This window comes from Momordica charantia, assembly GCF_013281855.1.
Source record: "Momordica charantia cultivar OHB3-1 chromosome 3 unlocalized genomic scaffold, Mcharantia_2.0 BLBB01000003.1, whole genome shotgun sequence".
NCBI classification, from domain to species: Eukaryota; Viridiplantae; Streptophyta; class Magnoliopsida; order Cucurbitales; family Cucurbitaceae; genus Momordica; species Momordica charantia.
This window is the reverse complement of record NW_028275161.1, coordinates 18,501,913-18,513,122: the sequence shown is the minus strand read 5'-3', so window position 1 is coordinate 18,513,122 and position 11,210 is coordinate 18,501,913. Positions and strand designations below refer to the sequence as shown.

Sequence of the window (11,210 nt, the reverse complement as noted above, 5' to 3'; positions counted from 1 at the left end):
AGACGAAGAAGAAGAAGAAGAAGAAGAAGATGATGGAGAAGAGAACCCATTAACCCAACACCAACACTCGCTCAAAAAAAAAACACAGCTTTTTCCTCTCTTTACGCGCATTATTCAACTCTCTCTCTCTCTCTCTCTCTCTCTCTCTCTCTCTCGTTTTCATGTGTCGCTCTCGTCTCTGAAAAGACAAAACCGTGGATCTATGAATCTCCCTCTTACCCTCTCAATCTCAATCCCAATCTCAATCTCTCTCCCCCTTTCTCACCCTTGTTCCAATTCCTTCCATTGAGAAACGATTAGGGTTCCAATTTCTGGTTTTCGTTTGTTTTCTCTCATCGCGTAGATCTGTTCCCTTTATTTCCTCATCCCCTGCAACCCCATCTCTGTTTTTGCTCTTCCCTTTTGATTTCAGCCTTCCTCATCTGCTCTTTCCCCTCAATTTCTGCCATTTTTCTCTCTGTGGGTGTCTTTAATAATGTCGTCCTTGCGCCTAGATCTGACATCTAAGATCTACCCGGAACCTGACTCCATCTTCTCCTTTAATTCTGCCTCAATCGACCACTTTGATCGTCTTCCTGATTCCCTTCTCCTCCTTATATTCAACAAGATCGGAGACGTGAAAGCCCTCGGTCGCTGCTGCGTTGTTTCTCGGAGATTCCACTGCCTCGTGCCTCAAGTGGAGAACGTTGTTGTGCGCGTGGATTGTGTTATCTCCGATGATGATTCGTCTTCTTCCTCTTCCTCCTCTGGTAAATCTCGTGGCCCTTTTTTTAATATTTTCCGGTTCGTATTTGGCGGCATTGTCAAGCCCCTCCAAGCGTTAGGCCAGTTTTTGGGTCAGACACGCGTGTCGTCCAGTTTGGCATCCTCTTCCTCTCCCTCGTCTCTCGCGGTTGGGAGCGAAGAGGATGGCGAAATTGATCAAGGTGGCGTTACCCATCACTCCCCAACCCAAGTTTTGAAGAATTTCAACGAGATTCGTTTCCTTCGGATCGAGCTTCCGAGCGGGGAATTGGGTATAGATGATGGGGTATTGTTGAAATGGCGAGCCGATTTCGGATCCACTTTGGACAATTGTGTGATTTTGGGTGCTTCTTCGGTGATGCACTCCGGCTCCATCAAGCCTTCACTTGCCCAAGATAATGGGGCTGATGGGTTCTGTATTGCCAATGGTGCCGCAGTCGATGATAATGGAAGTATTCCCGAATCCTTTTACACAAATGGAGGTCTAAAATTGAGAGTAGTATGGACGATTAGCTCGCTTATTGCGGCTTCTGCGAGGCACTATCTGCTGCAACCAATAATAGCGGATCACAAGACTTTGGATAGTTTGGTTCTAACTGATGCGGACGGACAGGGGGTGCTGTGTATGAATAAAGATCAACTTGAGGAGTTGAGGGTGAAGCCGTTGTCTGCTTCTTCGGCATCGAAGAGAACCCTTGTACCGGCTCTGAACATGAGACTTTGGTATGCCACACACTTAGAATTGCCTAATGGCTTGATATTGAAGGGTGCTACACTGGTCGCTATCCGGCCCAGTGAGCAGTCTGCGGTGAAGAAGGATGTTTCTGATTGCTCTTGGGCTTCAACTGCTTTCGAGGAACCTTATAGGACTGCTGCAAAGATGTTAGTGAAGAGGAGAACGTACTGCCTTGAGATGAATTCTTTCTAAAAGGAAATTAGTAATTCGAGGTAAATTTTTAATCCATTCAAGTTTCTCCTAGTCTTTGATTCTTGCAATATATTGATTTAGATCTTTGTTATATTATATCTATGAACAACCGAATTTGTATGTAGTTGTGGTCTGTCGGCTGCTACCCCTGTGGTTTGTAGGATGCTCATTTGGATTCTTTTTTGGGGGAAATGAACCTTAGGAGTTAGGAGTTTGGAAATGAAAATTATTGTTGCATAGTTTCTTTCAGTTCATTATGGCCTGGGACAATATTTCATTGTTCGATTATATGAATGATTGGGGTGTTTCTTAACTGAACGTGATTGTAACTAGCTTCACTTCATATTGGTTCTCAAAAGCGGCTCACTATATATGTTTTTAGGATTACGTACTCTGAATGAGTTTATAATAATCCAACTTTATTTGCTTTCATGGTGTGCTTTTCAAAGTTTTACTTCCTCTTGTGGTTGTCTAGGCTGTTTTTAAGTCTTCAACAGTTTTTGGTTTGTAAATGTTGTTTGGATTTTCAGGTATAGAAGAACAATGGTAAAGAGAAAGGAAGAAACTGCATACCTTCAGAAAATGATAATCAGGAAGGAAGTTCTTATTGATTGGCGGCCTGACAAAAGTGGATGGCAACGAAACCAACTTCTGATTGGAGTGGCACAAACGAAAGAGGGGGAAAGAAAGAAAACGCATTCGTTGTTGGCATTATAATACAAATGGTTGACCCTTTTTTGGTAAAGGCGATCGTGGAAAATGCATCTGCTGGTTGTTTTTGTTACAGGCATTTGCTATTTGGAGTGCAGGCAAACAGCTAGAATGATGTTGTAAAAGCTTTGAGTTTTTAGTCCCTTTAACTTCTGTCCTTCCTGTATATGTGAATACTGTAGGTGAGACTTCATATTATGATCTCATGTGATATAGTTTGAAGTTTATAAATGTAAGCCTTTGTTAAATCTAGTTGAATAATTGTCATTGTGGCTGCAAGCGTCTGACTGAACCATGAGAGAGTGCAAAAACAGAAGAGAAGATAGGATGGCTAATTCTGCCCGCCTTTTTTATGAAACATAATGTGGGAAAGGAAAGAAAAACCAAATGGGAAGTGGGGAAAAAGGCTCTATTATTATTGTGGGCAACATGCTTTTTATGTACACTCTGAGAACATATTATGCAAAACAGTGGAAGTGTACTCTGTTATTTCTATTATTGTGCAATGCAACTTAGAATGATTGATTATACATGTAGAATGTGAGTGGGACATGGAATGGATATTGGCAGAATATGAGAAGCTGAGTTGTAAGAGCCAAATTCTTCGATAAGGCTAAAGCTTTCATTGCCCAGGTTTGGAAAATGAATGGTGACACTCAGAAACTGGCCTTAGTGTTTCTGTGAGGGGCCTTATCTTGTTTATGATATGTCTACTGTGTCCTATGCGCCATTGTTTTTTTTTTCTTTTTCACTGTTGAGAGTGAAGGAAGAGGAACATCTTTTTTGTTTGGTAGGTCAGGTGTGTCCATGGCTTATCCGCTGCTACTTTCCAACTTGACTCTTGAAAGACTAGTTTATTTTCATCTTGTTCATGATTGTGTATCATGTCTTTGCTTTGTAGAAAATGAGTTGGAACGTCTCGACCGCAACTCGAATGATTGAAGAAGATAAACTAGGCTGGCCGGCCATTAGGTGGAGATGTGGATTTTAGGCTTTCTTTTCAATTTTAATTGAATTTTCCTCTAGGTGTCCCTCGCTGATTCACATGGGATTCATGTGCCTCGTGCTACTCAGCATTGGATGAGAACAACGCTGCTTCGCTCGGTAGCTTGACACTTTTGTGGTCTCGTGTCGTTACCCTATTTTCACTGTTTATGTTCCTGTGCTCTCATTTTGCTTGTTCCTACTATGAGAATCACTTGCTTTTGTTTTCTCAGGTTATTAAGACAGTTTTAGTTTAATTTGAAAGGTTGACCAATAGGAGGCTTCCAAATACGCACTTGTTTTCAAAACCAAGTTGTCAAGTTATTTTTTTAATAAAAAAAAATGATAATATATAGTTTAACTAGTTCAACTATACTTGAGTTAGCTTCTATTTACAATATTTAAACCATTATAAGATGCACATGATATTTGCTTCCCTGTCATGGTTGGATATTATCCATGTCATTACTGGCTTAATAATGCAGGCTTAGCTGCCTAAATCTACAATACCAAATTTCCTCAATTCAACATCCTCTCCTTTGCCAATCTCTGAAGACAATTAATTGAAACTAATAATGATACTAATTAGTTTAATTAAAAGAAACAGCTGTTTGGCAGTTTTGTGGAGCTGTTTGTCACATGAAAACATCTTCTTAATCTTAGCTTTGTAGACTTGAGAATGCACGTGAAATAAAGTCTCTCAAAACTCAAAACACACGCCCTCTCCCTCTCCCTCTCCCTCTCCTTGACTTTTCAGCCACTATTACAAATCTCACCATCTTTCATTTTCTTATAGATTAATATTATTGCTACTAATCTGCCTCACCTGTTATTCTTATTTCATTTCCTGCCACAAAAATATATGATGCCATGTCCACCATTCTTTTGCTGCTACTTGCTTTCTGGTTTCTAATGCAATTAAACATCGGTTTACTTGTGGATTGCAGATTATATTATAACCACAAAAAAGACTGGAAGAAGATTTGAGATGATTTCCCAAGCTAATCTATGAAAGTTGTTATATTTGATGGGATGTCTCTCTCATCTTGGAATTGGAACATCTGTAAATGTAGATTGATCAAAGAATGAATTTGGTAAACAGTTTTGAGTTTGTAAAGTGGCATAGGAACAAACCAATTCTTATCTTATATTCATTCAAATCTTTGTTAATGAATGAAGTAAAAGCAAACTGGACATAAAACTAGCTCACAGGTTGTTGGTACTGATTTTCTACACCAGAAACATGCATTACTTGTGGAAGATATTACATAAACACATGAAAAACATAAATAAGAATAAATGCGAGCTGAAGAAGGAATTCAAAATGGATAAAGCAAAGAGAAAGCAAGTGTTTCAGAAGCATAAAAATGTATAGACCGAACATGGAGGGCAGTAGAAAGTTGTAGTTCACTCACCATGGAAAACGACATCCACTGAAATCCATAAGAAAGCTGGTTTCTGGGTATTGCTGCATGTTCTAAGGTTTAATTAGATTTGTTTGATTCCCTCCCACATGACTCATATAGCCTTAATTTTTTGAAGCCCAGTAGCCCATTGGGTCTTCAACCACACAAATGACCGAGCAGTGTCAAATTTTCACACTCCAAACAAACAAACAAAAGACCATAAATCAAAGGATCGATCCTTCACAAACTTTACCAAAATCTAGAAAATTTTTAGCAAGCCGTCTCATTTTACTGTTAGTCAATCAATAATATACTGTTATAGTTAATCGATTCACTACAATCAATGATTGATACACTACTATCCATCATCAACTAACTGTTGTCTTTAATTGAATTGCTAATCGGAATTAAAATAATCTCTACATTTAAAATAAATAGTGACTTTGATTCAGATGTCGTAATCTTTAATTCATGTTGATGAATTGATGATTTGCGCAAAGTCAGGCGCCTATAGATGTAAATATTTTTTGACTTGAGAACTATATTTGGTTGATGATAAAAATCCTCAAAGTATAATAATAATAACAATAAAGAAATAATATGTTACTTTTTTCAAGTATAATGTTTTCTTAAGTAACAGAATAAAGTTAGAACCAGCAACTGGGTATTAATGGTATTGTTAGAACAATCTCCACTATGGACAATGGTTCCCTCTACCATCTTCCAGTAGTTTTCTTTTTCTTTATTAAAAAAGTAAAGTTACATAGAGAGGAGTTTAGATCTTATTTTCCTGAAAAGAATTTCTTTCCAATATAAAATCACTTCTAGCAATGAGTTCTCCCCTTCACCTAAAAATATGTTCCTATACTTTTCTTGTCTGGATTCTGATTTGCAATTAATGTACTCTATTGACCAAAAATGAGATAGTACTCTTATCAGAAAAAAGAAAAAAAAAAGGACAGTACTTATAATCTCATTCATATAACATACGATCAAATCAGATTAAACTGTAAGATTAAAAGAGGAAACAGTATAGAGTGGCTCGAAAGCATGATCTTCTATTCTAAGCAAATTGTAGATGTACTTTATATTTCTAATTCTTTCAAGAAGATGCTTGTGTTTATTAATTTTCATTTGATTTCGAACTGGTAAAGAATACTATTTAAAGGTCATTAAAACTCTAACATCCAAAAAAACACTTAAAAACTTAGAAGATATCCAACATTCTAAGGTAATGATCACAAATAGGATAGCAATTACAACATTGAAACACTTTTTGAGACTGGTAAGTGTGACACTTTTTCTTTAAGTACTATTTGAAAAAAAGAAAAAACAAAAAAACTAACCAAGTACTTTTAAATGTTTTTTAAAAAATTTCTTTGCGTCCAAGAAACAATAAAAACTTTTAAGTGTTTTGGTCTTGTCAGTATGCTCAGAAGATCTGGCTTCGTTTCTTCGACTGTTTTGGGTAGAGCTAGCACTTCCTAGGTATCTTAGGACGTTTTTGGAGGAGGTGCCCCCCCCCCCCCCCCCCCCCCCCCCCCACATGATAGGGGGCGGTTCTTGTGGCAGGCGGGTTTTTTTGTCTACTTTGTGAGGTATTTAGAATTTTTAGAGGGTGGAGAAGAGGTTGGATTCTGTTTGGGACCTTGTTAGATTTAAGACTTTTTTGTGGACTTTGGTGATCTCTAAAGCCTTTTGTAATTATCCGTTACATGTTATTCTTTTGGATTGGACCCCTTTTCTTGAATGGGTGTCCTCTTTTGGGCTATTTTTTGTATCCCCTTCTTGTTGTTCTTTTCATATTTCTCAATGAAGGTGGGGATTCTTATGAAAATAAAAAATAAAAAAAAGATGCAACCCCTTAGGAATTAAGTAGGTGGCCATCATGAGATTTGAACCCATTCCTTCTTAATTAACTCTTGCTCTTTTGGACCAATGAACGCCATCATCATGAGATTTGAATCCATTCCTTCTTAATTAACTCTAACTCTTTTGGACCAATGAACCACCCATGATGGCGTTCGACTTTGCCATAAATGATAGGTACCAGCAAATAGTATAGTACTTTGCCTCTATCAGAGAAGAATCATGTATGAGCATATGACCTTTACTTATCTAAGATATGAATTGATTTTGTCCAACCCTACAATCAACTCCATAACATGAATCCTGCTAATAAAGCTATACTTCTACGTTTCTAGCTGTGTTCATGCACTTTGCATTCATTCAGGTTCTAGACAAAACAATGGCAAAGATGAATCTTTAAGCTACATTTTGTCACCCCCTATTACTAAATCCAAAAAGGTCGCTCAAATTGCTCCAATTTAGTACAAAACTTTTGAAACAGTGATAAAACTTTTTAACTAATTAAAAGCAATGTTCAGACGACATCTGCCTATATGATTAAAGTAATTTAATTTTTTTTAAAATTAAAGTAGTTCTAAATTATTTTAAAACACTTTTAGATTAGTATTATTTTTCAAAACTACTCAAAGACGCTTAAAACACTATTTTTGAAAACCATCTCAAACTCACTTTTAATCCTTTTCTTTATAAATAGATATATTATTTTGGCCATTTATAGGGCTTTCCCACTTTTAACAATACCATGTACACTCTTGTGAGATTAGGGTCTTAAAAGAACCCAAGGGCATAAAAGGGCTTCAAATTTGACTGATTTACTTATCAGGCACATTCAAATTACACTCTCATCTACCAAATAAGCAAATTGTGTTCCCTATATTTTAAAAATAATTTTAAGCACATTATGTAGTAGTATGAACTACGTATATGATCTAAAAATAACAGCCTAGGTCAATAAATTGAGATTGAAAATAAAATATATGGTACTTGAGAAGAAATTTAAAAATTTAAAGATATGATTAACGTATTTCATTAATCACAACGCCAGAATACAGTTAAATACTAAATTTACAAATTTAAGTCTGGATTAGGTAAATACTATATTTATAGGCCTTAGGGCAAGGCAAAGCAATAGTTACTCTCGTTTCAGTTGGTTGAACTCTAATTAACAGGAATCTAGTTAGCCACTGGGGATTTCACCAAACCCTATGAAACCCTAGCTAGTTAAAGACTATAGCTGCTGCTACTGAAACAGCAATTAAAAGAAGAGGAAAACAGTGAAAAGTTGTCCCCTTTTGTGAAAGTGCGTTTCTTTCACTCAGTGGCAAACACATGGCATGGCTTAGTTAGAAGGAGCTTCTAACACCTGTCATGGACATATAAACATAAACATAAACATAAACGTATGATGCTAGAGAGAAGGGAACCAACAAGACAACACGATGGGGAGTGGCCAGTGGGGGACAACAACCCTCACACCAATCCATGCAGGAATCCTAATATTCATAATAATATATATTGACAAAAACGCAACCAATAAAATATATGAGACCTACAAATGTATGTCCAATAATTCATGTTCTTGTGACCATCAAAACAAGATCAGACACAACACAGCACAGCACAGCAACACATGGATCCAAAATGTCGAGAAATCCAGTAATAAGGAAACCGTGTGGATGAACGAAGAAATAAACCAGACAGGAACATGAACAGGAACATAGGCAACGAACTTTAATTAAAATGTGAAATAGGAAATCATCGGGGGGCTTTTTGAAATACCTGGAAATGGGCTGGAAGAAATGTGCTTTCTGAGAACTCGATCATCAGTTCTTTCCTTTACCCTTCTGATCTGAGTGATGGCTACCGTCGGCGTAGCAGAGTTGCCAGCTGCCATCGAACAACGTGGGTGTCAACTGATGGTGATTTTCCAACTGGGGAGCAGTCGGCGTCGCAGCTCCGATGAAGAAGGGTACGTTTGCTCCGTCTAAGTGAGGAAACCTCTGGAGGTAAGGCAACAAAGACGGTGGAATATTGGACTGAAGGGTCCCCCTATTGCAACCAGCAAGGCCGGCAGAGATGGTGAAGTTGAGATTACAGTCGTTCAAATTGTCTGGGACGAGCGAGAAATGTTGAAGCCGATCCTGGGTATTGTTATCGGCCGCCGAGACGTTGAATTGCGGAATCGACATGGGTAATTGGTGCTGATTCCCCAAAAAGATTTGCCCGGAAAATCTCGCAGATTGATTGTGGCCCGGCCGTGAAGACGAGGACGACGACGGTTGGCCGATAATCCCAGATGAGGCGGCGGCGGCAGCTAAGTGATCCATGGCCGTCGCCTTGTCGAACAAAGTCGGCTCCTCCACGGCGTTGTTTTGAGGAGCCGAAGTGGTGCGGCCAGTGAGAAGCTCAGTGAAAGAAGGGTTGTTGGGAATGGAATGGGCATCGCGAGATTCTTGCTCACTTTCCTTCTCTTTCGCAGTTCTCTCCCTCGCTCTGTCACGCGCTTTAGCTCGATTCACAAGAATTTCAGAGCGGGAGAGAGACAATCCCGAGCCCTTGCTCGTCTCCGAGGTGCTGCTGCATGCGGACCTCGCCCATGAAAGCTGCTGCCTCTGATTCTGTTGCTGCTTTTTGTGCTTACCGTCGAGATCCATTTCCGGTGAATCGAACCCCTGGTCAGTGCCATCGCTACCGCCCATTTTCTCGTCGCTTACTTGCCTTGGAGTTTCAGGGAAAGATCCGTTCAGCGACGGAAGCTCAGCAATAGCGTCGGAAGCAGCCTCGATCAGCCACTCCACGGCTTTGCTGGGTTGTTCGTAACCCAGCCGATCTTGAAGATCGTAGAACTGAATCGCGGTAGCGACGGAGAGCCGAACCCGTCGGTCCCTCAGCCCTTTCGACGTCCATACTTTACTGTGCCGATCCTTCCCGCCGGAAGCTCGAGCAACCCTAATTATACGCGACGAGTGGTGCCATCCACGGAGATGGTTGACACCAACGCCGCCGCCGGAGGGATTAACGTTGCCAGCAACCACACCGACGCCGACGCCAACACCGACCCTTTTGGAGAATTCTTTGTCTTCTTCATCATCTGGGGAGTGGCCTATTTTGTTGGAGGAGTCATTTCGGCCATTTCCAATTCGTGGAAACCTACAGGGTTGCTCTTGAATATCCACCACCTCCATACTACTTTCATTCCTTTCTCAAACAAAGACTAATTATACAACACAAGACGCTTTTTTGACCTCTGGTTACTGCAGTGATTCTTCCTCTCTTATACTTAAAACTCCACACAGAGAAGGCGTAGGCGTGGTGGGGTTTGGTTTGGTTCGACTTTAGAGTAAGAAAAGAAGGAGTTTGAATGGAGTGCAGGTGGGGTTACTGTCCTATACACATTGATGATGATAACTCAACAGTACTTTAGCTCTGTAGTGATAAAAAGGCCTTTTTCTACGCTTCGATATATCACATTCCAAGTCAGGAAGAGAGCCTTTTTTCCCCTCCTTTCAAAACCAAAATCCACCTTTCTTTTCTTCCACTCTTCAACAATCTCCCCTCTCTGCAACCAAAAGAAAAAAAAAACCCACAAATTATATCTCCAAAAAAGAAACACCCAGATTTCAATTCATTCATTCAAACCCTCTCTGGTACAAATACGTAGAATTCTTGGTGGGTTCTTAAACAGCCAGCCCTATGTGTAACGCCAAAACTGAAGCTTTTATTAAAGCAGAAGCCAAAAGTCTTCCCCCTCGACCCTCCCCATCTACCAATAATGCCTTTTATCTGAGCTTTCTCTTTAAGCTGATACTCAGATTCAGACAGACAACGGCATTTAAGACCCTCTCTCTGCCCATAAAATGACAGACACTACATTAATTCCAGTGCTTGTCAACACATATCTTGGATTCTAAACATTATTTATTCATTAAAGATATATTACCCACATCTCTAAAATATATATATATATATATATATATATATATATATATATATTCAATTTTTCCATCTTTTTTCCCCTTCCAGATCTGTTGCAATATAGCTATTACAGACCTAGCTAACTGCTGGCTCTTTATAGAACGATTTCTTTTGAATTTGACAAAAAAGAAAGAGTAAAGTAAACACAGTGTTGAATAACACGCATGAAACTCAATGTGGGATTTGAATTTTACCTCCTCCTAAGCTTCTCTGGCTCACCTTTTGCTTCTGTCTGCTATATTCCTCGAGGGGAAATGCAAATTCAAGAGGAAGAGAGGAAATGAGAACCGAGAGCTCTGTGTGAAGCTTCTGAGAATGAAGGGGTGAGAAAATGAGGGAGTGAAAGTGGAGTTATATGGGAAAAAAAGGCAGAATCTCGATGGATACGAAGGCAAGAGGAAAGAGAGAGAGAAGAGCAGTTGGTTTTTTTAGTTGGAATTGAAGAAGGAAGAAGGAAGAGCTCGAAATTCAAAGTGACCCTTGGGTGGAAGGGCAGGCAGTAAGTTTAATTTTGGGTTTGGTTTTAGTTTACTTTTTTCTTCTTCTTCTTCTTCTTCCTCTTTTAATTTCTTTCGCTTCAGCAATCCAATTCC

At 39.2% G+C, this 11,210-nt stretch overlaps 2 protein-coding genes across 5 annotated transcripts; one reads left to right on the top strand and one right to left on the bottom strand.

The window, feature by feature from the left end:
* Nucleotides 1-2,635, top strand: LOC111010828 (F-box protein At5g46170). The gene is made up of 2 exons (XM_022284397.2): nucleotides 1-1,692; nucleotides 2,203-2,635. The coding sequence occupies exon 1, from the start codon at nucleotides 476-478 to the stop codon at nucleotides 1,670-1,672; it is 1,197 nt and encodes a 398-aa protein (XP_022140089.1). The 5' UTR covers nucleotides 1-475; the 3' UTR covers nucleotides 1,673-1,692; nucleotides 2,203-2,635.
* Nucleotides 2,636-3,930: 1,295 nt separating this feature from the next.
* Nucleotides 3,931-11,210, bottom strand: LOC111010949 (transcription factor TCP24). Of its 4 annotated transcripts, none has more exons than XM_088121531.1 (2): nucleotides 8,422-10,457; nucleotides 3,931-4,428 (listed from the first exon to the last, which is right to left on the bottom strand). In XM_088121531.1, exon 1 carries the CDS (start codon nucleotides 9,825-9,827, stop codon nucleotides 8,466-8,468), a length of 1,362 nt encoding a protein of 453 aa, XP_087977657.1. In that variant the 5' UTR covers nucleotides 9,828-10,457; the 3' UTR covers nucleotides 3,931-4,428; nucleotides 8,422-8,465. The 4 variants fall into 4 exon arrangements, with proteins under 4 accessions (XP_087977657.1, XP_087977659.1, XP_087977658.1 ...); XM_088121533.1 differs by lacking the exon at nucleotides 3,931-4,428 and adding an exon at nucleotides 4,491-5,678 and having other exon boundaries at nucleotides 8,422-10,459; XM_088121532.1 differs by lacking the exon at nucleotides 3,931-4,428 and adding an exon at nucleotides 6,109-8,005 and having other exon boundaries at nucleotides 8,422-10,458.

Coding starts and splice junctions, on each gene's coding strand:
- LOC111010828 (XM_022284397.2), top strand. CDS start 476: ATGTCGTCCTTGCGCCTAGATCTGACATCTAAGATCTACCCGGAACCT.
- LOC111010949 (XM_022284541.2), bottom strand. CDS start 9,827: ATGGAGGTGGTGGATATTCAAGAGCAACCCTGTAGGTTTCCACGAATT.